Raw genomic sequence first — 27605 nt, forward strand, 5'->3', positions numbered from 1 at the left:
ATCTTATCAACAGAATCCATACGGGGAGCAATTACAAAAGCATTTCCATACTCAATCAAATCATCACAATCCTCCAGTGTTGGGTACCAAAACCTAGACATCTATTCATTAGTTGAATTATCAATATCTATTGGAAAATATATGCCAGTCATCATGTCATATAATAGGAAAGGAACTTCACTACAGTTGCACATAAGAACCAGACCATGGACTATTCGAAATGGAAGATAACCAACACATTTGCTATTTATATCTGTAGAAATTTCTTCCAACAACTTCCATCTGAAACCCCAATCATCTTCAAAGTAGTGAATTCTTCTTTCAACACATGGTTGACCAAATTGGAAATGATCTAATTCTTCAATTAACCATACAGAAGTGGAGCCATCATTGACAAGGCATATCAACTTATCCATGTATATTGCTAATGACATACACGTATGTCAGTGATTGGAACAAATGAAAAACCCCACTCATTTTTTATTACATCAAACTAGTAGATTGTATAACCATACCGAGGATAATATTTATACTCCTTGTCCAGATACAACCAAAACAATTTACTTTTATAAAACACACCATTCTTAGGGGGTGAAGTGCCACCAAATGGAACAACAACCATTTTCCATACCTTATCAAGACTACTGCAAACATAAAATTTAGACTACATTCTGTCATAGATATGTTTTAGAACAACCCAGTCATATTTTCTGTTGCTTACATTTTCCAATAATGAAAAGAATCTGCACTCTCCAATTCGTATTGGCCTTATGTTTTTAAAGGCCTTTGTAAATGGATCCGTTACAAAATAATTTAGTGTACGGGAACATTCTGTTGGTAAGGATAAAACCACCATTGGTCCAATAGTAGACTCTACTTTGTATCTTGAATCTATGAATCACAAATGAAATAGAGAGCTGTGCCCATTCTAATGAAGGTATTCAGGAGAAAAATCATTGTCTTCACTATTGAGGAAATGAAACATAAATCAAAATTCGTTTGTAGGGACATTCTTGGAACGTAACAAGAAATAAGGGTTTTGCAAAACATTCTTCCATTTCTTACAAATAGTGCTAAACTTTATAACAGCCGATAAAGGCGGCCAGAGGAAGACAAGTTCAAGAATTTTGAATGGAAGACAACACCGAATAGATGGATCCATGATCCAACAATGAAATCACATAGTAGAAAAAAAAATACATTTGATATCAACAAAACAATTTAATGTTCAATAAAATTAAAAGTTACATAATTTACCATTTACACATACAAAAAAAATTTGCATATACAAATTGTATTAAATCAAATGAGCGATCATAACATTATTACAAAATCGAACACAATTCCACAATTTTTTAAACCTAATCTCTATAATCCAAGATTATTAATGTTAGTAAACCTATAATTATGTTTATATTAAGGTCTATGTTTAATATTGATGCTATAATGTTTCTACAAATATATTTATAATATCAAATAAGAACAACTCATTAGGTAGGTTTCCATCAACAACAACACCTAATTTACAATTCCAACAAAAAATTTCCTAGAAAACACAATTTTTTCTTTTTATTGGACAACACAATTTTCCATTGTGTTAAGGATAAAAAATGTTAAACCAAAACTAAAATTTTTAATATAATGTATCCAAAAATATCAAATTAAAATGATATTATTAAATTTCTAAAACAACACATTCATATATATTAATTTTTTTCATATTTAAAATTACTCTAAAATCATTTTACTTATTTATTAATAAAACAATAGATTGTTAATATCATAAGATAATCCTTGTAATGCACTGTATTAATATCACAACTTAATCATTGTAATGGACTACATTAATATCTACATGATTATGATTATATGGTATATGGAGGTTAAATTAATAAATATCAAGAAATTTAAATAATAAACAATCACATTCATATTTTTAATTATTTATCTTTCAAAACTTATTGATATTTAATATTAATATTATAATAATAAGTCACAATTGTTGGCTCTAAACCTAAACTTAAATTTTTAATATAATGAATCGAGAAATATCAAATTAAAATGATATTATTAAATTTCTAAAACAACACATTCATATTTATTATTTTTTTTCATGTTTAAAATTAGTCTAAAAACATTTTACTTATTTATTAATAAAACTTTAGATTTAAGCAAAGTCTTTCGGTAGATTGTTAATATCATAAGATAATCCTTGTAATGGACTGCATTAATATCACAACGTAATCATTGTAATGGACTACATTAATATCAACACGATTATGATTATGTGGTATATCGAGGTTAAATTAATAAATATTAGGAAATTTATATAATAAACAATCACATTCATATTTTTAATTATTTATCTTTCAAAACTTAATGATATTTAATATCAATATTATAATAATAAGTCACAATTGTTGGCTCTAAACCTAAACTAAAATCTCTAATATAATGGATCCAGAAATATTAAATTAAAATGATATTAATAAATTTCTAAAACAACACATTGATATATATTAATTTTTTTCATAATATAATGACTCTAAAATCATTTTACTTATTTATTAATAAAATAATATATTATTAATATCATAAGATAATCCTTGTAATGGCCTGCATTAATATCACATCTTAATCATTGTAATGGACTACATTAATATCTACATGATTATGATTATATGGTATATGGAGGTTAAATTAATAAATATTAGGAAATTTAAATAATAAACAATCACATTCATATTTTTAATTATTTATCTTTCAAAACTTAATGATATTTAATATCAATATTATAATAATAAGTCACAATAATTGGCTCTAAATCTAAACTAAAATTTTTAATGTAATGAATCCAAAAATATCAAATTAAAATGATATTATTAAATTTCTAAAACAGCACATTCTTATATATTAGTCTATTTTAAGTTTGTGAGATTTTTCAAACATAATTTTATATATTTATAAATTATTTTAATTATTTGAATTTCTTAATATTTATTGAGATAGTCTTTCTTATTTAATAATATAATTTTTAATCACACAATAATCATAAAAATTATAATTTAAATGTTCTTAACCATTAAGAAAATGTGTTTCTAAAACAATTAAGTCTATATGTCTTCATTGTTTTAAAAAAATAATGATATATAGGTTGATCTTAATCTTAAAACTGGATTATTATTTTTATTTTATATATTTATAAATATTTTTAATGGGTTGTCTAAAACCCAATTTCACAATTTTTTGTTGACTCAATCATATAATGAATCCAGAAATATCAAATTAAAATGATATTATTAAATTTCTAAAACAAAACATTCATATATATTAATTTTTTCCATATTTAAAATTACTCTAAAATCATCTTACTTATTTATTAATAAAACAATAGATTATTGATATCATAAGATAATCCTTGTAATGCACTGCATTAATATTACAACTTAATCATCGTAATAGACTACATTAATATCTACATGATTATGCTTATGTGACCTTCTTCATCACATAGATCTACACATGAACAAACCAAAAACCACAAAAGAAAACTATTGAAAACCCCTACTTTTAAGACATACAGAACTTGGCCTAATTGACTTCCTTCCTAGACCATAACTCTTCCTCCTTCCTTGGTGCTGCACTTCTTCCTAAAATATGATGCTTCTTTAGACAAATTTTTCACTCCACACATGCAATCCTTTACACGTGTATAGAACGAGCGTCTCTTTATGTTATTTTTTCATACTTTTGTTTCAGTGACTTCGTGTTATCCTTGTCCATCCACAAATCCATATTTAACCATTCAAATAATTAAATAAATTATTTAAGTTCTAAATCTATTTCTTTGGTTCTAAAACTTCAATATTGGTAAATTGCCCAACCGATTATTTTTTATGGGTTTGTTTTTTTGGAAATACTTTCTTTGGTTCTAAAACTTCAATATTGGTAAATTGCCCAACCAATCATTTTTGATGGGTTTGTTTTTTTGGAAATACTTTTCTAGTTATCCAAAATTTCAACATATTTTAGATAATTATCTATTATTTTTTATTTTTTGAATTAGAAAATTATTAAGGTTATTTAGATCTACAAGGATTTAAGATGGATTTTTTCAAAAAATATTTTACAAGGCTTTTAAACATTTAACTCTTTAAATGGAGTTAGGTTTTAGTCCTTTGTTCTAAGTTTATAATATTATTCTTTTACAAATTCAAAAACAACTCAATATAATTTTAGGTTTATAATATATATCATTAAATGAAAATCTTTATGATGGAATATAAGGAGAGATTTTAGGCTTTCTTTTTTAATATATTTGAAGTGGAATGGATGTCTATCATTTTTTTAATATATTTGAAGTGGTGTGTGTTTTCCATTAAACAACGAATAGAAAAAATTAGAAAAATTTGTGGTATGCTTTGCAGTCAATAGAGAAAAGTAGAAAAATGTGTGACATGCTTTACAATGAACACTGAATAGAACAACATATAGGTGGTAGTAGAAATCTCAATTCAATGTTTCATATATTGAGTTTTTATAAATTTTAGAAGCCAGATTCCACTTTTTTGGGTGCAAAATTTAATTTATATTGCCACATAGTTAATTTTATGTTTCAATAATTTATAGTGTTTTTTGGTTTATGACTAATTTATAGTCAACAATTATGAACAATTTAGGTTAATTATGAGTCATTTAGATTCATGAATAATTATGAGTAATTATAAGTAACTATGCTTTATTTAGCTTTATGAATAATTGACTAATTCTATGTTTCAATCTTTAGGTTTATGAGTAATTTCTAGTAATTTAGGTATATGAGTAAACCAGTTCTCATTTAATAAATAGTTCTAATTTAAATATTTATTAATTATTTGTGATTTAAACAATTTTTCGTTTAATAAATATTTTTTTAATCATTATTGCAAAATTTATCATTTAAAGAAGAAAACATGGATTTGTTTTTGGCCATGTGATAAGAAGCTCCAGAATCAATGAGCCACTCATGAGAATGAGAAGAAGAAGATACATTGAGTGCATAGCCAGACCAAGATGCTTGACAACCACATGCAGAAAGTGCTATTCCTGAAGATGAAGTTGAAGTTGAAGAGTGCTCCAAATGGATGTTATGCTTCTTCATTGCTGCTTCCAAGGCTTCCATCTTCTTAAAGCATTTGGATTCTAAGTGGCCATCTCGATTACAAAAGTGGCAATGTCTATCAGTATTCTTCCCTTTGTTTTTATTTGCCTTATCATTTTGTTGAAATGATTTTTCATTTTGAGGCTGAAATTGCTTAGGACCCTTGTTTGGTTTAGGACCATTCCTTTTAGGATACAACTTCTTAGGATTCTTTGAATTTGGTTGCTGCTGGGAGGCTAACGCTTTCTTAGAAAAGTTTCCAAGATTAAGAAGACCAAGGTGTAAGAGTTTTTTTTGTTCTCTTATTAAAGAATCACAAAAGGAATCAAAGGAAGGGGACTTGTAGGCTTGTCTTTGAGAAATGAAGGCTTCTCTTGTAGAATGGAAGGTGGAAACAAACACAGAATAGGCTGGTCCCAACTTAGTAAGAATGGAATAGATAAGGTTACTATCTTCTTTCTTAACCTTAACACCTTCCAAAAGAAGTCGAAGGGTCTTGAACTTGGACAAAAAATCTTCAATGCAAGAAAAATTATTGGGGTCCAAAGTAAGCAACTCATTTTCGAGTTGATGGGCTTTAAGTTCATTTTTAATTCCAAAAACTTTAGTGATCTGTTTCATTGCTTCATCAGGAGTATCAAGTTCTGCAATATGGAATCTAAGATCTGGAGAAATAGACATCCCTATCAACCCACATGCTTGATCTTGCCTATTTTCCCATTTAGCTGCCTTATCTTCATTTTTCGGTTTGGTTTCTTGGCCTGAGGCTATTCTGTAGAGACCTTTACTTCTAAGTAAATCCACAATGTAGGACCACCATTGGAAGTAGTTGGTGCTGTCAAGAATAACTTGGCATGGACTTTCCATTTTAACAGAAACTGAAGCTATAGATGCTGAAACTAAGTGTTCCAATGGAAAGATCTCGAAAAATTAGGCTGGTTAAAAAAAAACGGCTTCTGGATGAAGAAGTTATGGCTTTTTGAAGAAAATTTGATGAAGATGTCGATGAAGTGCGGGAATGTGCGGAAATGAATGATAATGTTATATTTAAAAAAAATCCGCCCCCTTTCCAAACTTAATCTAATTAGTTCAACAAAAAGAAGACTTGAACTCAAGAGCTCTACTCTCATAAAGTAGCTTTGGACCAAGTGAGATAAACTAAAAGTTTAGTAATTTTTTGAAAAGAGGAAGGGTTTTTTTTTTTTAAGTCACTGAAGCTTTGGGTTGCGTGCTTACTTGAGGAATCTCTTTTTCCCTATAAAACAAAAAACACAAAACCCAACATGGACATACAGAAAAACAAACCTTATGGCTTGAAGTTAGCTTTATCCGAAAACTAAATATTCTCTTCAATGTTTCTGATTTTCCGAGATCACACTAAGGCGCGGCGGAAAAGAGCATACGCATGAGAAAAATCCTTCCTTTCTGTTTCTGATTTGCCCAAATCGCACAGAGTCGTAGGGCAAAGAGCATACGCAGAAATGAAAGGTATACATCCGGTAATAAAAAAGCAAAGAGCTAAATAAACCGAAATAAACAGAGAGAAAATAACTGTAAACTGCAAATAAACATTGTATACCTCCAAATCTTAAAACTGACGTGGCTAGGGCTACCGGAAACCTTTTCGCGTGAAACGAAAGGGGTTACTCACTGGAACAGATGATCCTAAAACAATAGAGCAGTCCTCTCAGCCCGAAAGCAGCCAGAAACAGTAGATCTAGGAAACGACAGTCGGATGCAGTTCTACCGGCTTCAGATTTGGATTACCAATGGATGCGGCCCCAAAATAGCTCTGATACCATGTAGGAATTTACAGGGTAAGTTCCTCAGACAGAATACCAAAGGACATCGCTCACAAACAGATCACAAATCAATACACCAGCATTGTTCACGTCGTTAAAACCCTCAAAGAGGGAAACAGTCCACAGCCTGAGCCAACGCGGCCACTTCAGGCAATTTATTAATAAGAGAATGAAAATTTACATAAGCTTCTCTCATGAACTGTTACCCTACAAATGACCCTTCATGCTCTTTAAATATAGATCATGGTCCAATCGGGTGTTAAGCCACGGATCAAGTATCGGTAATACCGAGGATAGAATGAACCGTCGGATTGTAAGTTACAAAAAGTACATAATAAAGAAACACACTTTACTTAACTCTACACTAGACCAAGTTATACTTAAGTATTTGCTATGTGTCGGAACATCCTAACATATGTTATTACATCATTCCAGTTTGATTCATAATATTTCTATCAATTTTTTTATAGTTTTTTAAAAGAAAAGATATATTTGCAAATAGCAGGATATCCTTAGCATATGCCTAGGACACAAGATACATTTGCAAATAGCAGGATACAATCATATGCATTTTTCACATAACAATTTGAAAACACAATATGATTATCTTATGACTTTTGAATGCACAAAATATGTAAATTATACACAATTGGTTTCTTGTTTTAAATTTTCAGTATTTCTGTCATTCTTGACATAATATGCATTTGCACATAGCTCTCTGAAGACACAGTATGATTATTATATGATTTTTGAAGTTTCATTTTGTATAGTTTCAAAGAGTGCTTCTATTTTGTTTTGTATCAATGTTCTATTGATACAAGGATCCTGATCGGGGACTTTTTTTTTTAGAAAGAAAAAACTTCATGATTTATATTAAGAGAATATAAAAGTCGAGATACATAGGAGGACAAAATGCCTTAGGCGCAGATGTTCAAAATACTGTCATAGGGTCTTAGAATCAGAACCGCATAGATGACTTTTAAAAATCAAAACATTAAGCGCATAGCGCCACAAGATCTACAGGGGAGATATCCCACAAAAGCATGATAAAAACATATCTGGATACAACAAAATACATATGATGCCAGGACATAAATTAAACCACAGGAGGCATATAGCCCGAAATTTTGATCAAAATGGAGTTAAGGGGTAGACAGGAATTCTGGAAGATGTGTTCATTCCTCCACTTCCAAAGGAACCAGCAAGTAATAACAAAAAGAGAACGCCAGGGAGGACGTTGCGAGCTCCACCACCTGAGCGGGGACTTACCCCCCTCATTTATTTAAAAAAAAGGATCCTGATCTGGTTAAAAGAATTGGAGCTTGTTTTATATTAATGAATTATTTATACAAGGAATCTGATCTGGTTAAAAGAATTGGAGCTACCACAGCTTTGGAAGTTCGAATTATTTATACAAGGAACCTGATCTGGTTAAAAGAATTAGAGCTACCACAGCTCTGGAAGTTCGATCCACTGGCATTCAATACAGATTTGTTCCATGTGTTCCTGTAAGACTCTCGTACGGATGTGCATTGCTTGCTGTAAGACTCTTGGTATGGATGTTCTTAATAGAAATTTATTTGCTGCTCGTGCGCTCAAGTGCAGGATGCCTCCGCTTTCAAAGTCATTGCCATAAGAGAATTAGTTGCGGGAGATGGTGCACAAGCTCCATTCGGCTACCACGTGAACAAACAATGTTTTTACTTCTGAGTTGGGCCTTGGAATTTTACAGAGTTGATGCTGCCAGTTCAAACCGTCCTAAATTTCATTGTTGGTTTCCTGGTTGTGTCCTGTTTGGACAGGTATACCATTGCATTGCAATGTTTGATTATATAGTCTTCAATTACTTCAAACCTCTCAATCTAGTTTGACTATGGTTTTGGATTATTTGAATAACCAATGAAGACAATAATCAAACGTTGTTGTTAAACCTTCTCGTTAAGCCCTTCAATGACTCATATTGCCTCAAATTTACAGATCGTTAAACTTTCGGGTTAAGCCCATACAGTCTCTAAATTTTATAATTAAATTGAAAATAACATTTATCAACATGGAATGGAGTATTCAACGATTTAGAATTCATAATCGCAACATAAACGTCAAATCAAATCAAACTATTTTTCAACGGAATCTAATCTTCTTTTAAGTCTTCTTCAAATACTTGAATGGTCCAAAAGATTTTATTTCCTCAAATTAATTAATTATTATTAAAAAATCTATTTGGTTTCCACAGGCTTTTTCATATTTGATTTAATTTCCGGATGAAAATATATATATATTTTTCGGTTTTATTTTTATCTATCTATGAAAATGAATTAATAGATTAATAAATTTATTTGATTGGTACGGTTTTTCATATTTGATTTATTTTCCAAAAGAAAATAGATTTTTTTGATTATCTATAATTTTTATTTGATTTATTTATTATCTTATTTTCTAATTACTAGAAATTTTATTTTCTCATTGTTAGAAATCTTATTTGATTTATAAAGTTTTGTTTTTATTTAATTTATTTTCAACCAGAAAAGTTAGATTGGTTTGGCTAGGCTTTATTTTTCTTTTAGTTATGAAAACAAATTAGTAAATTAACTATTATTAGATTTATGGGTTTTTCTTTTAGCTAGGCTTTATTTTTTTTAGTTAAGAAAACAAATTAGTAAATTAACTATTATTAAATTTATGGGTTTTTCTTTACAAATTTTCACTTAGGTTTTAGGTTTTATTTTTTTCTTCATGTAAGAAAACAACGAGAAAAATAGAATTTTTTTGAAATTTTTGGTTAGGTTTTATTTTTCTTTATGTAAGAAATCAACCAAAAATGGATTTTTTTTCGCTAGGCTTTATTTTCTTTAATTTATGAAAACAAATTAGTAAATTAACTATTATTAGATTTATGGGATTTTCTTTAGAAATTTTTTGTTAGGTTTTATTTTTCTTTGCATAAGAAAATGGATTAAAAAAATGGATTGATAGAAAAGTAGGATTTAAAGTTTATCTCTTTCAACACTATTAATATTTTTTGTTTTTTTTTAAAGCTTGGTGGGACTACATCTTCAGAAAATGGATTGATAGAAAAAGGATTGATAGAAAATGAGGATTTAAAGTTTATCTCTTTCAACACTATTAATATTTTTTGTTTTTTTAAAGCTTGGTGAGACTACATATTCATCATGTTTAATATATCATTTGTTTTTTTAAAGCTTGGTGGGACTACATCTTCATCATGTCCAATATATCATCTCTATAGGGGTGGAATTGAAATAATGACTTCACATCAAGGAGTGCCTTAACAACATAGCACCTGATCATCGTTGATCCAAGACCCATAGACACTAGTAATAAATTATTTCAATTAACCATGATTTAGCTTTTGTGCAAACATTATTATTTAACATCTAAAAAAATATTAATAAAAAAATTAATTATATTTTGAAATATATTAAATGGAATATTGCTATAAAAATTTTAAAACTTAATAATTAAATATTTACTACAACTAGATTTACAAAAAATAAATATGATTCAATAATAGATTTCATGTAAATTTACAACCTTAAACATTAATAAAATAATTGAACATATTACAAATAATATAATTCTACCTATATAATATTTTCATTTCACATGTTTATATAATTGAGATTGATAATAAAATGTGGCTTATGCAATGCCAGATCAATGCTAAACAAATTAGAAATGTGGTTTATAATATATGTTGCTTTTAGAAGCAAATAGATATATTTGCATAACCTTGAAAACAATTTGAATAAAGTGAAAGAAGAGACAATGAGATAGTCACTAATGAGTATTAGCTACAATAATAAAATGAGAGTGGCTAATGAGTGTGAAATATTCACTCTGAAGCACTCGATACATGACTTATGTACTTTAAATTGATAATAAAATGTGTTTTATGCAGTGCCATATAAATGCAAAACAAATTAGAAAGTTTGTAATATATGTTGTTTTAGAAGAAAATATATTTCTTTGTATAATGTAGAAAATAATTTTAATGCAGTAAGTAGAGGCTGAGATAGCTACTCCTAAGCATTCAATACATATTCACTACAAAATTTAAAGAATTATTGTTGAAAAATGTATCTATAAAATTAGGAATAATAGGATGTTAGAGTTAATTGGAGGAATGCATTGTTCTAATTCATTCTTCTATATTAACTTAGTTAATGTTGTTAGTTTGTAACATTTATTTGTAGCTATATCATCATTATCTTCTATGTTGATACCATTGCCATAAAATGAGTCTCTATTATGTGTTATATGTGTGTTCCAATTAAGAAAATCTCTGAGTTACATAGTTATTCTATCTCTCTATGTTGTCTTTGTTTTTCAGTCTTTGTTTTTCTGGTTTTGGTATAAAAACCATGAGGTGGTATGACATGTGAGAAACAATAATGAAGCATTGTTCATTGGCACTTGTGCAAGTTGGACTTTCTATGTTGTAGCTATAGGTTCATAGAATCTACTACATGAAGTATAAAACCAACCACATGAGGCATGTGATGTATGCAGCTACATGGAATGTTTTTAGAAAGCTCATCTAGTGCTTCCTACAACTCTTGCAGATACACGAGTACTTGGTGATAGTACTATTGTAGCCATTAAGAAACTATCCTCAATGAATATCTTTACACATTTCCTTGCCTTCTCGTCCAGGAGATTTGTGAGGGAGTCAAGAGTAAATCTCGACATCAAATCTGGCCCCAAATTCTATAGCTCACAGTGATTGGTCGACTCTTGAATCTCTATTTCCAGTTCTATCTAATGGGGAAAATAATCAACGAGGGAATTAATTTCATCTACATTAATAAACAAGGATTTATTGGTAATGGGGATCACGATATTCTCATCCCACGAAGGGTTTTCATCACCCTCCAGATCGACCCTGATGTAGAAATTGTAATGGGGATCGACCCACGGACCAATGGACGAGCTATCATTATTATTTCCAAGATCATTTATTATTATTTTGTTAGTTTCTTTTTGGTGATTCTGGTCCTCAATTGACTCAATATTCTTAGCGCTAACCTCCATGTAGTAGGCTTACCATAGAGGGTTGTAGTTCTCATGATTTGAAATTCTAGATTTGTTTTAGTAACATTTTGGTTTTCATATTCGATTTTTCCTCTACAAACTTAGGAATATATGGAGTTTTGATAGATTTAGGAGTGTTAATTTCGTAATCGGTGGCGTCAATATCATATTTTGGGCTCCTAATTTCTAATTTTGGTATCCTCCTAGGGGTCACATGTTGAGTTGTTGATTGCATCAAATTGGAATTAGTTGTTTGAATGTCAATTCATTTGTCTGAATGTTTCCTTGATTGAGTGATTATGTTGAATCTATTTGTGAGCAACTTTTGATATATTATATCTAATAAATCTCTTTCCTTATGAGAGTTTGTATTTTCCGTGATCTTCTTAGCTCTTCAATCTCCTCAAGTAGAGAAACCCAGACCAAAATTTGGGAGGAATAATTCGCTAAGGAGGTTGAAGCAACAATGTGGAGCTAAGTTAATCTGGCCAAAGGAGAATGAGGTGGCACAACATTCATTACTTTTGAAGATTCCTAAAAGAAGAGAAGGCATTAATCTATTACATGCAATATAGAACCAACCAAATGAGGCATGAGTATGCAGCTACATGGAATGTTTTAAGAAAGCTCATCTAGTGCTTCCTAAAGCTCCCATAGGTACATGGAGTACTTGGTAATAGTATTATTGTAGCCATTAAGCAACTATTCTCCATGTATACCATTACGCATTTCCCCACCTTCTCGTCTAGATCTAGGAGATTTGTGAAGGACTCCAGAGTAAATCTTGACATCAAATCTGACCCTAAATTCCATAGATCACAGTGAACGATCGACTCTTGAATCTCTATTGCCAATTCTATCGAATGGGGAAAATAATCAAGGAGGGCATTAATTTCCTCTGCATTAATCAACAAGGATTTGTTGGTAATGGTGATCATAGGATTCTCATCCCACGAAGGATTTGCATCACCCTCCATATTGTCCCTGGTGGAGAACTTGTAATGGGGATTGACCCATGGACCAATGGACGAGCTATCATTCTTAGCTCCAGGATCATTTATTGGTATTTTTCTAGGTCTTTCGGCTGATTATGATCCTCACTTGACTAGGCCTTACCATAGAGGGTTGCAGTTCTCATGATTTGAAATTCTAGATCGGTTTTAGTAGCCCTTTGCTTTTCATCTTGGATTTTGCCTCTACAAACTTAGGACTCTGTAGAGTTTTGATAGATTTAGGAGTGCTAATTCCATAATCAAAGGTGGCACTAAATTCTAATTTTGGTATCCTCCTATGGGTTGCAAGTTGAGTTGTTGATTTCATCAAATTGGAACCGATTGTTTGAATGCCAATTCATTTGTTTGAATGTTTTCTTGATTGAGTGATTATGTTCAATCTGTTTGTGAGAAACTTTTGATATATTATATCTAATAAATCTCTTTCCTTAAGAGAGTTTGTATTTTTTGTGATCTTCTAAGCTCTTCAATATCTCCCCAACTAGAGAAACCCATACCAAAATTTGCAAAAAAAGAAACCATTTAAGGGATAGTTCGCTAAGGAAGTTGAAGCCACAATGTTGAGCTAAGTTAATCTAGACTTAAAAATATAATTTAGTTATTTTTTATGATTTTTTTTTATTTCACTAGTGTAAGTTGCATAGTAAGATAATTTTTTTAAATGTTTATTTACATTTATCGTACATTTAATTTATGTAGATGCACTAGTTGGAAACCAAATTTCTTAAAATTACTTCACCCTATAAATCAAAATACTCAAACATCTAAATGTAGAGAGAAATTATACAATAAACATTAAAGAAAAAACAAACAAAATCATCTGAAATTAAAATAAATAAATATATATATATATATATAAATATAATAAAAAATTCACTAACCCATTCAACCTGTAACAAGTAAATCTCTATATTTTAAGTAATTTAAAATAATAAAAATGTTTGTATAATTAAAATAAAAACAAATTCTAAAATAAAAATTATAATATAATGATTTGTTCGAATATTTTTTATATTAATTGAATAAAAAATATATTTTTTAAAATACCCCATTTTAAATGTTTTCTTCTGTTTTTTCAACCTATAAAAATAAAATTTTCAAATAAAAAAAAGCCTATCATCTCATTTTTATCAAATAATAATGATAAATACCATCAATGTCATAAAATTCGAAACCCTGGTCATTTTTGTTAATCCCATTGAGTCAATTCCTTAATATTTTAAATAAAATAGCGGATTGTTCGAAACCTTAAACGGTTACTTTGCCCCCTTGCTTTTTATCATTCACCATTGTTACGGAGACGCTATATAAGTTACGAATATAATCCACAAAAAATTTAAGTACTCGCTGTCTGTTAGGTTGCATCCAACAGAGGATAAAAGTACAGAAAGCTAATGGAAAACAATGCATCAATTTTTTTTTTTAATTTGAGTGTGGTTTATGGAGAGATCCAGATATTGGTGAACGGTGACTGCTATGTTTGTGTGCGATATTGGTGACCGGTGACTGCTATGTTTGTGTGGAAATAGTATTTTAGGCATTTTTCCTCTCTTTGCCTTAATTATGGGGCTTAATTCCCAGGGTATTGAGGATAGTTGAGTTCCGAGTATTTTAAGTATTTTTTCTCTCTTCCCCTCAATTACGGGACCTAATTTTTAAGGCATTGAGGAGAGTTGAATTCGGAATATTTTAGGTATTTTTTTTTCCTTGCCTCAATTATGGGCCTAAATCTTAGGGCATCCAAGATAGTTGAATTCGTGATGGTTATGTTCCAGAAAAGAATATAGAGGAGAATTGAACCAAAGATTAAGATTCTTGATTGGGAGATGCTTTAAGAACAGTAACTCAAAAAAAGTAAAATGATAAAATCAAAATGGATGACAATCAAGATGAAGATGATTGCAACTTTACAGATAGATATTCATTCTTATTAGTAAAATTTACAAGACAATCATAATAAGGATGACTTCAAACTTACAAATAGATACTCTGGTCCTGATGCTTAAGTAACGAACAAAAACTTACAGATATTCATGTCCCAAGTCTAAAATAAAAAATAAAATAATAAAATGAATAATCATTCTTAAAGATTGTAAATTTGGAAATATTTAGAAATCTTTTTATGAGAGGGTCAAACAATTGACCTCGTTCATTATCAGATTCCTAAATATTTCTTCATTATCAGATTCCTACATATTTCTAAAATCTATCGGATTCTAGAATATTTCTAAAATCTACCCTTCACATACAAATACCACCAGATTCTAAAATATTTCTAAAATCTACCCTTCACATACAAATACCAAATACCACCCAATTTCTAAAGCATTACCATTCTTTCATCAGCTGAGCAGCCCAGTTATTACTCTATTGATGATTGACTGAACCAAACCAGCTGAAGACTCCGTTTTACCGCCAGATGTGCTGCGACCGATGGATGCAACTCGATGAAAGTCCAAAAATATCATTTTTAGCGCAGCTCGGATCCACGTAAACCTTACACGCCACATCCTCGCACTGATATCTCCAACCACCGCAAGCGATGTAACCATGGCAGGCGCTGCAAGTGCATGATTTGCGTGCCCACCGTAATCGAGTATTTTAGGAAGCGCCATACACAAGGGATGGAGCCTTGTGTTATGCCTTTCAGTTTCGAACGCAAAACCTTTCATCACCTCGCAGCAGGCACTGCAGTGATGCCTCAGAAACGTCTTGGAACGAAACTTGATGATCACGTCGCTGCGAAACGGGTGTTGGATGGCGTCAGGGAGGGCGGCGCAGACCTCGTGCAGAGTGAAATTCATACAAGAACCAGAAGAAATCTTACACTTGTAACCCCTGTTGGCTCCGTATTCTTTGCATCCGCTGCATGTGTAAGCCGGAAGACCCTCAAACAGCAAGAGCTCATGCTCATGGCGGTTAGCGTTAAACAATACTTCCTCCCCTACCTTTCCCTCTCCCTCTCCCTGGTTTTCATCATCTCTGGCTGTTCGATTTGAATTCGGCTCCGCCATGAAGGAGGCGCACTCTCAATTAATGACAGACCTATTTTCTTTCTCACTAAATGCGAAAGGTCGACGATATTGGGATCGCTGGGCCAGAATTTCATGTACTATAGCATAGTAAATGCTCTCTTAACAGAGTCTAAGGACAGTCTTGGGAGACGGGTTCTGACATCGCCTCCGTTCTCCGGCTAACAGATTCCGATATTGCATGGTGATGGAGATATGCATGATGCCATCGTTGTTTGTTATTGATGCCCATCGCCTCCGTTCTCCGGCTAACAGATTCCGATATTGCATGGTGATGGAGATATGCATGATGCCATCGTTGTTTGTTATTGATGCCCATCGAAACGACATAGGGTATGAAATAGCACTTGCCTTCATCCCATACCATACATGTGATGTTCTCAGTCGTCCGTGTGACCCCTTCATCCCATACCATACATGCATCAAGGATTTGAATTTTAAATTTTGAAATTGGGCGCGCTGGTTATTCCATTACTTGACGACCGCTCGTAATTCTCCCACAGACGGGAGTGAAACGTTCGCACCTGTTGGTGTACATGCAGTAGCTGTAGACTAGCCGTAGACTTAGACTAGCTGTAGTTAACTCATTGCTTGCATGCATGCGGCACAGCACACTTAGCTTTAGTTAGCTTCAGTTATTGCATGCACAACTAAGCTTAACATTAGTTGCTTTTGTATTTATTCTCAACCTCATAATGTAGAATTTACTTTTCATTCTTTCTCAATTCTTGCTCGCTTTCTTCTTTGCCTTGCAAGCTTGTTATTGTTTTACAGATCTAGATCTATCTGTGTTTCACAAATCTTACATGGTATCAGAGCACAGGGATTTGTAAATCAGTGCACAAGCAATTTATTTGCAGGTTCAGAAGATTGAAGCAACAACAAAGAATGGAGTCTAAATTGGAGTTTCCACAATCGGCAATTCTCACTCCATATAACTATTTCGAATGGAAGCCAAAGATTCAACTTCATCTCAGAAGTAGAGGCTTATTTCGAATAACCATGGAAACGGAAGTTGAACCAACATCGGCAGTGGAGAAATCAAGATATTACAATCGCATGGACGAGGCCTTCGGCATCCTATGTTTTTCTATTTCTCCGGAACTGCTATTTTATGTTGAATCATGTTCAACTCCAAATCAGGTATGGAAAATTTTGGAAGAATTGTTTGGAAAACAAAATGAAATGCTTAAAATGGTAGAGGATTCAATTGCAATCTATAGAAATTGTCATGAAAGCTTTAGCTTAGAACCGGAGGACCCTCATGTCGCCAGCCTGTACGCCACCAACTACGTCCAAGGTCTCCAAGAAACCGACGATGGTGACCCTAACCAGTCGGAGGGCACCATCAGAGGCACTAGCTGTGCAAACGTTGCATGCACGGGAAATGAGCCAAAGAAGGATAATGTAGCAGCCATGGCCGCGTCCCTCGCAACAGGATCTGGTCAGGCCCAAGCTATGAATCCGGCTTTGACCTCCATGGGTTCTTTAAATTCTCCACTGCAAACCCTCAATCCTCCCCTAAACCCTGGATTGAGTTCGGCTTTGAACCCTGCTCAGAGCAAACCACTATTGGGTGCAGCACCGCCTCTTCATCATTCTGGGCCGTTTCCTGCATTCTATGATCAGCATCCGCAGCCGCCGCCGCAGCATTCTTGGCCCCTTTACTCTCAATCTCGCTCGGATTACGAGCCCGTGACAAGGTCATTCAAAGGGCTTTCTGGACCACTTCCTTCTGATGTTGCGGCCGAGCTTTATAACGTGCTCAAAATCTTACGCCCACACCGGCTCCTGGTCTACGGGTTCATGAACCGTGGCTCGCTGGACCAGTCTCTCTGTGGCAAGGTGGGGGCTCCCGCAATATCGAAAAAGCCTGTGCTGATGGGTATGTTTATGAATCCCTCCATTGTTCATCGCCAGTATTGGACTGATACGGCCAAGCGGAAATCCGGAAAACGGGAGATGTCTGCTTCTATTTCTCCGACCCGACCTCCTCACACCCCGCATCGGACTTCGTCTGACGAACGACTTGGGAAAGGAAAGGAGTCATCGCTGGTGGTGTACAAGCTGGACTGGGGAGTCTTTGGGGCGGTGATTTCTCCATCTCCACCACCGTTCTTTCGCAGTTTAAGAATGGGCGATTCGAACGTGGCTGCTGCGAGATCTCCGTAGATCGAAAGCAAACCGTATTTGCCAATGAGTTTTCGAAAAGGTCTCAGATAGCTGGATTGAACCAGCCTGCCTTCGTGTTGCAGAATATACTTGTTGAATTGCAATTGTTTTGCCATCAAGTTCAGAACAAACTGGCGGCACTCATGATGAAGATGGATATGCCCCTTGACTTGCCACTGGGAGAAGGTGCTGGGACGCTTTCCATCACTACCCAACTCGGCACGCAGACGGGCCGCCGCTCCTCCCACTGCATGGTGGACCGCCCGTCGGAATTCTCCGGGACGCTCGAATTCGGGCCGGAATCCGTTCCCGTCGAGATCGACTCGGGGTGAAGAACACAACTGCCTAGCAGTTGTCGTTTCTCTATTTTTGCATTATATTTTGAGGGGGGTTTTCTTCCCACTGGGTTTTCCTTCTTTCCTCATTTTTTATGCATTGTATATGGGTACCTAAAATGGCCGTGTTGCCGGGACCCATCCATTATTGCATCACACTCACCTAAGTTATGCTTAAGGGGGGGTGTTGGTGTACATGCACTAGCTGTAGACTAGCCGTAGACTTAGACTAGCTGTAGTTAACTCATTGCTTGCATGCATGCGGCACAGCACACTTAGCTTTAGTTAGCTTCAGTTATTGCATGCACAACTAAGCTTAACATTAGTTGCTTTTGTATTTATTCTCAACCTCATAATGTAGAATTTACTTTTCATTCTTTCTCAATTCTTGCTCGCTTTCTTCTTTGCCTTGCAAGCTTGTTATTGTTTTACAGATCTAGATCTATCTGTGTTTCTCAAAATCTTACAGCACCTACGGCACCCAGCTTCGAACCGCTTGTCCTTGGTCATGGGTTCCAGTCTCGAATCACATGGGAAGAAGATGCTGGGACTGTGAACGAACTGCAGACCATGTAGTGATTAGAGAAAGGGGAGCCTGCTATTGATCGGCTTTAAGACATGCCAACGACTCCCACTCATCTCTCCTCTCCTTTCTCGGACAAAAAGAACAATCCATCCATCCGTCTCTCTTACTGTCCAAATTTTGCACCATACATATATCTCAAATCAACTTCCTTTTCTCTTCCATTCTTCTTTCTGTGTTGATTCAATCGTCAAGACTCTCATCCCTTCACTTCACTTCATTCATTCATACAGAGGAAGGACTTTTCATTACAATAGAGCTGCGCAGATTAATCATGTCTTGCAGTGTTGGAGGCATGGAGAAATCTGGTACGCGCGCACAGCAGGAGAATAACCGCATTTTGGATTTTGCAGAGACTGAGCTCAAGCTTGGGCTCCCAGGGGTAGCTGCAGGGGAACGCCAGAGGATCTGTGGAAAAAGAAGCTTTTCGGAGGCCATGGAATCCAGAAATTTTAGCATTCCACATGAGGAGGCTCATAAATTCCATGAACCCAATTTAGGCACAGAAAAACAAATGGTCCGTCCTGCCAATGATCCTCCAAAAATGGGACCTCCTCCTCCTCCCAAGTGAGTATTCCTTTCCTAAAGGATATTAATGTTTGTACTGTTGAGGGCTTGTTTAGGGCGTCTATATTAACCAGAAAATATATGTCAGGGCACAGATTGTTGGCTGGCCACCTGTCAAAGATTTCAGGAAAGTCAGAACAATTGCTGCATCCAGCTCTCTGTATGTGAAAGTGAGCATGGATGGAGCTCCCTATCTCAGAAAGGTGGACCTCAAAATGTACAGCACCTATCATGACCTCTCCTCTGCACTCGAGAACATGTTCGACTGCTTAATTACCATGGGTATGATCGAATTCCCATCTCATTCCATTCCCTTAATATTTTGTCTATTCGCCCTGCCGTAAATCACGGAATGAATGATATTGAAATGTTCAAATGTTTGTAGGCAAGTGTGGATCCAATGGGATGAAGGAGAGCAATTTGATGGATGTGGTGAATGGATCAGAATATGTGGCCACTTATGAAGATAAAGATGGAGATTGGATGCTTGTAGGCGATGTCCCATGGCAGTAAGTGCTTTGAAGCTGCCCTTAATTTTCTTATCATTTTTCCTTTATAAGACTTAATAGTTTCTCTGTAATAGCCAGAAATTGATGATGTGGAATATTGGTTGCAGGATGTTGGTTGATTCCTGCCAAAAAGTGCGGATCATGAAGGCTTCAGAAGCTATTGGTTTAGGTATTTCACCAACCCATCATGTCTTTCTTTATACTTTAGATATGTAATGATTGAGTCGTCAAATTGTTAGTCTTATAAACCTCCATGTTTTGATTGGTGTTTTGCAGCTCCTGGGGCCATGGGAAAATGAAAAAACCAGGAATTAACAGGAATTACAGACCACCCCAGTTATTGATTTTTGGGAGGCTAAATTGTTCTCAAACTAATTGTAACGTGGTGCAATATGCACGTGGTGAGCTGGCTGCTCTTAGGTTATTGATTGAGATGGAATATGATTGTTCATCCACGATGGCTCAAGATCCGCTGTATTAGAAAACTATTTTCAATTATCTTTTATAAATGGTCCGATTGTTTTAAATGCTTTCATATAATCCTTTGACATAGCGATAAAGAAAAAATTCTACATGCAGTTTCCAGGTTTTGATAATTCTCCTCAAATATTAATTTTTGAAAGGTCTCACCCCTCTCTGTATATATGATTTGTGTGATGAGAAAAATGTTTGACACCCAAAAGAATTTTAAATTATATAATGTAGATGACTGTGAAAAAAATTCGAATTGACGAGCCGGAAATTTTGTGACTCCACAAAATTGAAGTACTGTTTTCAAAGAAAACACCCAAAAGAATTTTAAATTATATAATGTAGATGACTGTGAAAAAAATTCGAATTGACGAGCCGGAAATTTTGTGACTCCACAAAATTGAAGTACTGTTTTCAAAGAAAATGTGTAAAGCTTTGTTAAGAAAATTCTAAGTAAATCTGGCATCTGTCAAAAGACTTAGGTAAATATTGACAAAGTATAATTTTATATGTTAATGAATAAAGACATAAATGTCAAATCATAAGAATTGGTTATGTCTTAATTAACAAGAGCTATGTGGCGCATGTCAGTGTATTTTAGCATAGGTGATTTTTTTGCATATACTTTTGTGCATAAAATAACGGTAAAATGCTTATTACGGAATTATTACTGAATTTTAAGAAGGTAGAATCTATTATAATAATATAAGTATTCAACCTAACATTTTCTTCATAATATGATGCTTTATATTAATATGATGAGTTATTATTACAATGATCTTTTCAGTCAAAAAAATCCATTTATGACTTAGGCTGGTTAAAAAACGAGTTAAGAACTGGTCAAAGTAAAATTCATAAAAGATTTGTTATTCAAGCACAAGTCAAAGTAAAAATAAGTAAATTGCCTAAATTGTTGTTTCCTTCCGACTTTATTAAATTCTTCTTGTTTTACTAGTGAATGTGGAGCTCCATCTCACGTGTCCAAAAAGGATTTAGAACTAGGCAAATATGTAACAAAGACACAAAACATTACTAGAATATCAACAACACAAAGAAAGCTTTCCTAAGATTAAGAGTATCATTTGAGTCCGGGAAAATGCTATTTGATTTCATTTTTGGGAATGTGTGATCTTTCAAACTTAAAACAGGTGAATGAATGAATGAATGCATATCTGTCTTAAATTCAAACTAAAGAAATTCCTTCCCGCTGAACTTGTGAAATAGGTGATAAAATTTGTAAAAGAAGAAAATTATTGAAACTGTGATAGAGACCTAGAAAGAATTGGTTTATTGCCTTCATGGTCGAAATTAAGGAAATATAGGAGCTAGAAAGAATTGGTTTATTGCCTTCATGGTCGAAATTAAGGAAATATAGGAGTTCTTGGTTCTAATGTGACCTGTAAAGTAGAAGATTTTGAGTCCTTTGTTTCTACCACATGATAGTACCAGGATTCTTTATTCTGAGGCAGTGGATCTCAAACCCGTGAGCATCTATAAACACAGAAAATCATCACTGATGTCACAACAGTTGTTGCACATAAACCTAACATCTCTGCCAAGATGTATATCAGTGATAATTTATTACTCACTATCGTTATGCAAGACAAAGACTCTATGGATATACGCGGTAGTATCCATGCATAGAGAAAATTTCCCTTATTACGGTTCTCACTAATATTAAACTAATTTTATTAACCGAACTCTATGGATATACGCTGTAATATCCATGTATAGAGAAAATTTCCCTTATTATAGTTTTCACTAATATTAAACTAATTTTATTAACCGAAATAGAAAACATTATGTATGCATTTATACCAAATTATACTAATAGTATCATCATAGTCCAAGAAAATACTATCTGATTTCATTTTTGGAAATGGATGGTCTTTCAAACTTAAAAAAAGTGAATGAATGAATATCGGTCTTATATTCAAAATGGAGGAATTCCTAAAAAAGTGAATGAGTGAATGAATATTTGTCTTATGGGATAGCAGAGGCTCTGCAACTTGATCTAGGGTTGGCGTTAGGGTTTGACGTTGGGTACCATGGCGGGAGGCGCAAGGGGGAGTGCAGCTCCCTCCTATAGTCAAGTAGTCACGGATAGAAGCAAGGACGTTAGAAAGCAGCGTTTCAAGAAACCTCTGGAGAAGACAACATAGGCAAGTAACACAGAAATATTGGGAAGAAACAGACCTCATGAACAAGAAGGGGATGAGCAGGAAGCTAGTAAGGAGAAGGAGAAACGGGGTAGCAGTCAAAAAACTACTTCTATAAGGACAAATAGGGTATGCAAACCCAAGTCAAACATCACTCCTCGGGTCATTTTAAGCAACCCAGTGCTACAAACGCATAGGAATCATATGGCAGAATATGCGGTTATATCCAAATTCATGGGGATATGGCCGACGGGGAGGGTGCTGCACATATGGATAAGGAGCCACTGGAAACCAAAGGGGGAAATAAACCTTCATCTAGGATCTAAGGGCTTCTTCACAGTAGTGTTCACAAGCCTAGAGGATAAAGATAGAGTGTTTGAAGGAGGACCATATTTCTACGCTACTTCCGGCCTCTACATGCGGCCATGGATGATGAACTTTGTCCTAGAAGGCGAAACATTCACATCGGTACCGGTATGGATTAGACTATACTCTCTTCCTCTAGATTATTGGCTACCGAAATCTCTGAAAACAATAGGCAATAAACTGGGGCATTTTCTAAAGATCTTAGATGTGACTCTGAAAGGAAAATACACCTCCTTCGCCCAGATATGTGTGGAAATGGAATTATCTGGAGGACTTCTGGACGCAATAATTTTAGAAGTATATGATGAAGAATGGGTGTAGGCGGTGGACTATGAGCACATCCCATTTAGATGCTACAAATTCCATGTTGACTATGAGCACATCCCATTTAGATGCTACAAATTCCATGAACATGGGCATCTATACAGAGACTGCCCAACAAACAATATGGAGATAAATGTGAAAACTAGAGCGGATAAAATTCCTGAGGGTTTCACCAAGGTTGGGGGCAAAAGGAAAGGTGGGAAGCGGCCACAAGAAAAGATCAATGAAGAAAGACAATTGAGCACAATAGCTTTAAGATCCTAGAAGAAGAAGATGGAAATAAAGAAACAAACCAGGAAACGAAGAACATTATCACTGAGAAAGAAAGGGATGCTTGCATGGAAGATATCATAGAAAACAACCAGCAAAAGGATGATCTACCAAGCATTATGGAGATAAGTAGGTACCATGAGATGACTCCAATTGAGGCGAGAACGGAGGCCCATGAACTGTAGGATATTCTAGAAAGGAAAAATCTAGATCTAAAGAAATTTCTGGAACAAGGGATGACTAAAGGAGTGGACTCTCTGCCAAAAGAGGAATATGATAGAGTTCAACAGCTCTTCCTATGGAGATCACAACCGAAGGGCTCTAGAGTCAAAAGAAATCATGAAATCCAGGAGCATAGAGGGGTCAAAATGATGGAGGAGACACAGATACAATCTCCAAAGAACCCTAGGCACGTTTGGGAGTTGATACCCCCAGGCAAAATGTTAGAGGATTGTCTCTGTCAGGCTGCTAAAGATAGGGATCGATGGATCGATGAGACTCAAGAGACAGGTGAGAGTACATGGATGCTTAAACTGTTTGCTTTTTTATTGGCAGCAGTTCGCAGATTGTATTGGCATCAGTATTCCAACAGATTTGAGCAGATGGTCGAGATCAGCAGAGGAAGACGAAGGACGCAGTGGCATGGAGATTGATTTTGGACTGATAGATCTCAGTTGAGATAGATATATGGTGTTTGGGTGAGGAAGTTACCCGATAGTTAATGAGAAGAAGTGGGTTGGAGAAACCCACAAGTGGATTTTTGGCGGAGGAAAGGCCATAAGCGGTAATTCCCCGTTGGCTCTGATTCCATACACACAGTGACACGTAATAGCAAGGGGAGAGAGGGAAACCACTTTTTGGGCAAATTTGGAGTGCACAAGTTAACCAACCGAAATACGTGTAAGCCATTAGATCTGGTGGAGCGAGATCAACAGTTGACAGACAAGGAGAAAGTTTCGAAGTCGGGAAGTGTTGTGACCGTTGGATCTTGAATAGATCAACGGTGAAGAAGTGCTGACGCATCTTTAGAAGGTTGGATTTCAAACTTTTTTAAACTATGGTTTGAGTTACCGTCGGGTCTGGATTAGTAGAAATGGGTTGGAGAAAACCACAAGTGGATTTCGGGTGGAGGAAAAGCCGTAAATGGTTTTTCCCAGTTGGCTCCAATTCCACTCACTCAATGACACATAACATTGAGGTGATAGAGGGAAACTGCTTTCCGAGAGGATTTGAAGTGTGCAAGTTGACCGGCCGAAATACGTGTAAGCCGTTAGATCTGGTGGAGCGAGATCGACGGTTGATAGACGAGGAGCATGTTTCGAAGTCGGGAAGTGTTGTGACCATTCGATCTTGAATAGATCAACGATGAAGAATTGTCGACGTATCTTTAAAGGGGCAGATTTCAAACATTTTTAAACTGTGGTTTGTGTTACCATCGGGTCTAGATTAGTGGAAGTCTAGCGGAACTCTACAACTTTTGGAAGGGTCTGTTAGCTTAGCGGAAGCTCTAAAGTTGTCAGTGGATGACAAAGAGCCCTTGGGAGTTTAACACTCCTTCCTGTTTAAAAGGTTTTGGAAATCTATGAGAATTGGTTTGATCTTGGGTTTTGTTTTTCCTGTTGATGGCATTCCCACAACAGGTTGGTTCTTGTTTGGGTCTTTGCACTCACAAAGACGTGTAACATATGTAATGTAATTGTACGGTTAATAGAAGGCTTCATTCTTACTTGACCAAAAAAAAGAATGAATATCTGTCTTATATTCAAAATGGAGGAATTCCTAGGACATGCAAGCTTGTGTAGCGGAGGGTAATGCACTTAGATTTTCTTAAATTTTTGGGTTCCATTGTTCAAGACCTTGTTTTATTTAGAAGCAAAACGACGAGATAATCAGGCCATTCTGTGAGGGTCGACATGAGAAGCATACGGGTAGTTGTTTAATGTGGTGTTTGTTGTGTATCCGGTCTCAAAGAGGGCTTGTCATTTCAGCATTTCCAGCAGAACCAGGAAACAAAGTTGCACAGGGCTAATATATTTGGCAATTGTAAAGGACTTGTAAGCTTGTGCAATGGAGGTTGATGCATTTAATGTAAATAATTTGGCATTCGTTGTGCGTCCTGTCTCACATAGGGCCATTCATTTCAACACTTCCAACACAACCAGCTAATAGGGCTCTGCAGTGATCGTATCTTTGTCGGTTGTAAAGGATGTGCAAGCCTGTGTAACAGAGGGTAATGCATTTATTCTGAAAATTGTGGGTTCCATTGTTCAATTGTTTAAGACCTCGTTGTACTTGGAAGGAAAAGGGTGAGATAGCTTGGAGCCTATTTTGGCCCCTTTTCTCTATGCCCTAATTGAAATTTCACTAGGATTTTAGGCTTGTAGGTTTGAATGTTTTGTAACACCTCCAAAATTCCAGAGGTTCTTGGTGGCCTGTGGTCTCTAGGTAGTTTCAAACGCACCAATGTTTTTTTAGTCGGGGTTTTGTGAGACGAGAGGGGTTTTTCTTGGTTCTAGGGTTTTAATTTTAGAGCAATGTTAAAACTGGTTTTTTGCGTGATCATTGAAGAAATAATAGTGTAAAAAGGAAAAAATCGAATATTAAATACAAATTAATAACATTATTTTAACTCTATTGTGAATATATTTTTTGAATCACATAAGACCAAAAAAGGATACATTGTAGTGCTTCTTAACCACTATGTAAGATGAGGATTATTGGAGCTTGAATATAGCCATTAGACTATTTAATGTAAAATTTGAATGCAAAAGTAAACTGATATACAAAAGGCACGGAAATGAGATAAAATGACATGTAAATGCAATGTAATGCTCATTTGTAAGGGAGGGAAAAAATGTTACGATTTATTTTTGGTTAAATATTATAATATTCCATCTTGGTCTTAGGGTTAGGTGTTTTTATGTAGATTTAAGTTGAAGGAGACTCACTCTTTCTCTGAGGTTTTTGGGGGTGCTGCATAGTTTTTAGAGTGTGAGCGAAGAGGTTGTGCAACCTCTCTATTGGTATTTTATGTACATTCTGGTTGTGTCTCAATAATCAATAATGACACTATCCAATATAATTAATCTTGAATATATTATATATATATATATATATATATATATATATATATATATATATATATATATATATATATCCAATGGGGTTTCTAAACTATAATGGTTATAACAATGACATAAACTATTAGCAGTTATTTGGATGTGATATATACATCCTCTTTATATTTCATATTTGGATAGTGATGTCCTCAATTTTTGTTGGCCGCCAATTATATTCTAAATTTAATTCATCCTTAACTGGTCATTTGTTATTGCTTAAGATTCATTGCCTCCTATTGACATGCATTTATTCCCTACCGCTACTTGATATTTATTCTTTGTAATTGAGGATTTATCCCCTATCGGTAATCAATGCTTACTCCACTTAAGGATTGCAAGGTGTATAGCGCACCTACCCCAACGTTCTGACACTTATATCTTACAAGAATATAAGGGAAATTGTGAGCTAAACGCTAAGGACTATAAGGCCTATAGACTCACAACACCCCTTGAACTTGTGCTCACTGGTTTCATCAATGCATCTACAACATTATGCAAAGTGTCACATTTCTCTAGTGTCTATATATACACATACATGCTTTATCCTTGAATGAAAGGTCAAGTTCTTTTCTAAACAAATGACATTGTTGTTATCATTGAGCTACATAGTTATCTGATTTACCCTACTTTTGAACACCATTTCATAAGATAAATGGTGTCCTTACATGCATGCGTAGTTATCATATACTCT

At 34.5% G+C, this 27605-nt stretch overlaps 2 protein-coding genes across 2 annotated transcripts in view; one reads left to right on the plus strand and one right to left on the minus strand.

Annotated features, from left to right (window-relative positions):
* LOC149200563 (uncharacterized) overlaps positions 1–12971 on the minus strand; it is a 52634-nt gene extending 39663 nt beyond the window's left edge. The window contains exon 1 of the mRNA XM_089400980.1: positions 12714–12971. Within this exon, the coding sequence (XP_089257106.1) occupies positions 12714–12971 (258 nt within the window). The remainder of the gene's footprint in view (positions 1–12713) is intronic.
* A 6240-nt stretch (positions 12972–19211) lies between these two features.
* Positions 19212–20504, plus strand: LOC149200564 (auxin-responsive protein IAA14-like). Its single transcript, XM_089400981.1, has 5 exons — positions 19212–19696; positions 19785–19978; positions 20082–20205; positions 20313–20374; positions 20482–20504. Exons 1-5 carry the CDS (start codon positions 19404–19406, stop codon positions 20502–20504), a joined length of 696 nt encoding a protein of 231 aa, XP_089257107.1. The 5' UTR covers positions 19212–19403.
* Positions 20505–27605: the final 7101 nt, after the last annotated feature.

The sequence above is a fragment of the Pinus tabuliformis genome, chromosome 2_1 (assembly GCF_031772625.1).
Source record: "Pinus tabuliformis cultivar Carrire ecotype Pingquan chromosome 2_1, CPIR1, whole genome shotgun sequence".
In the NCBI taxonomy this organism is placed as follows: Eukaryota; Viridiplantae; Streptophyta; class Pinopsida; order Pinales; family Pinaceae; genus Pinus; species Pinus tabuliformis.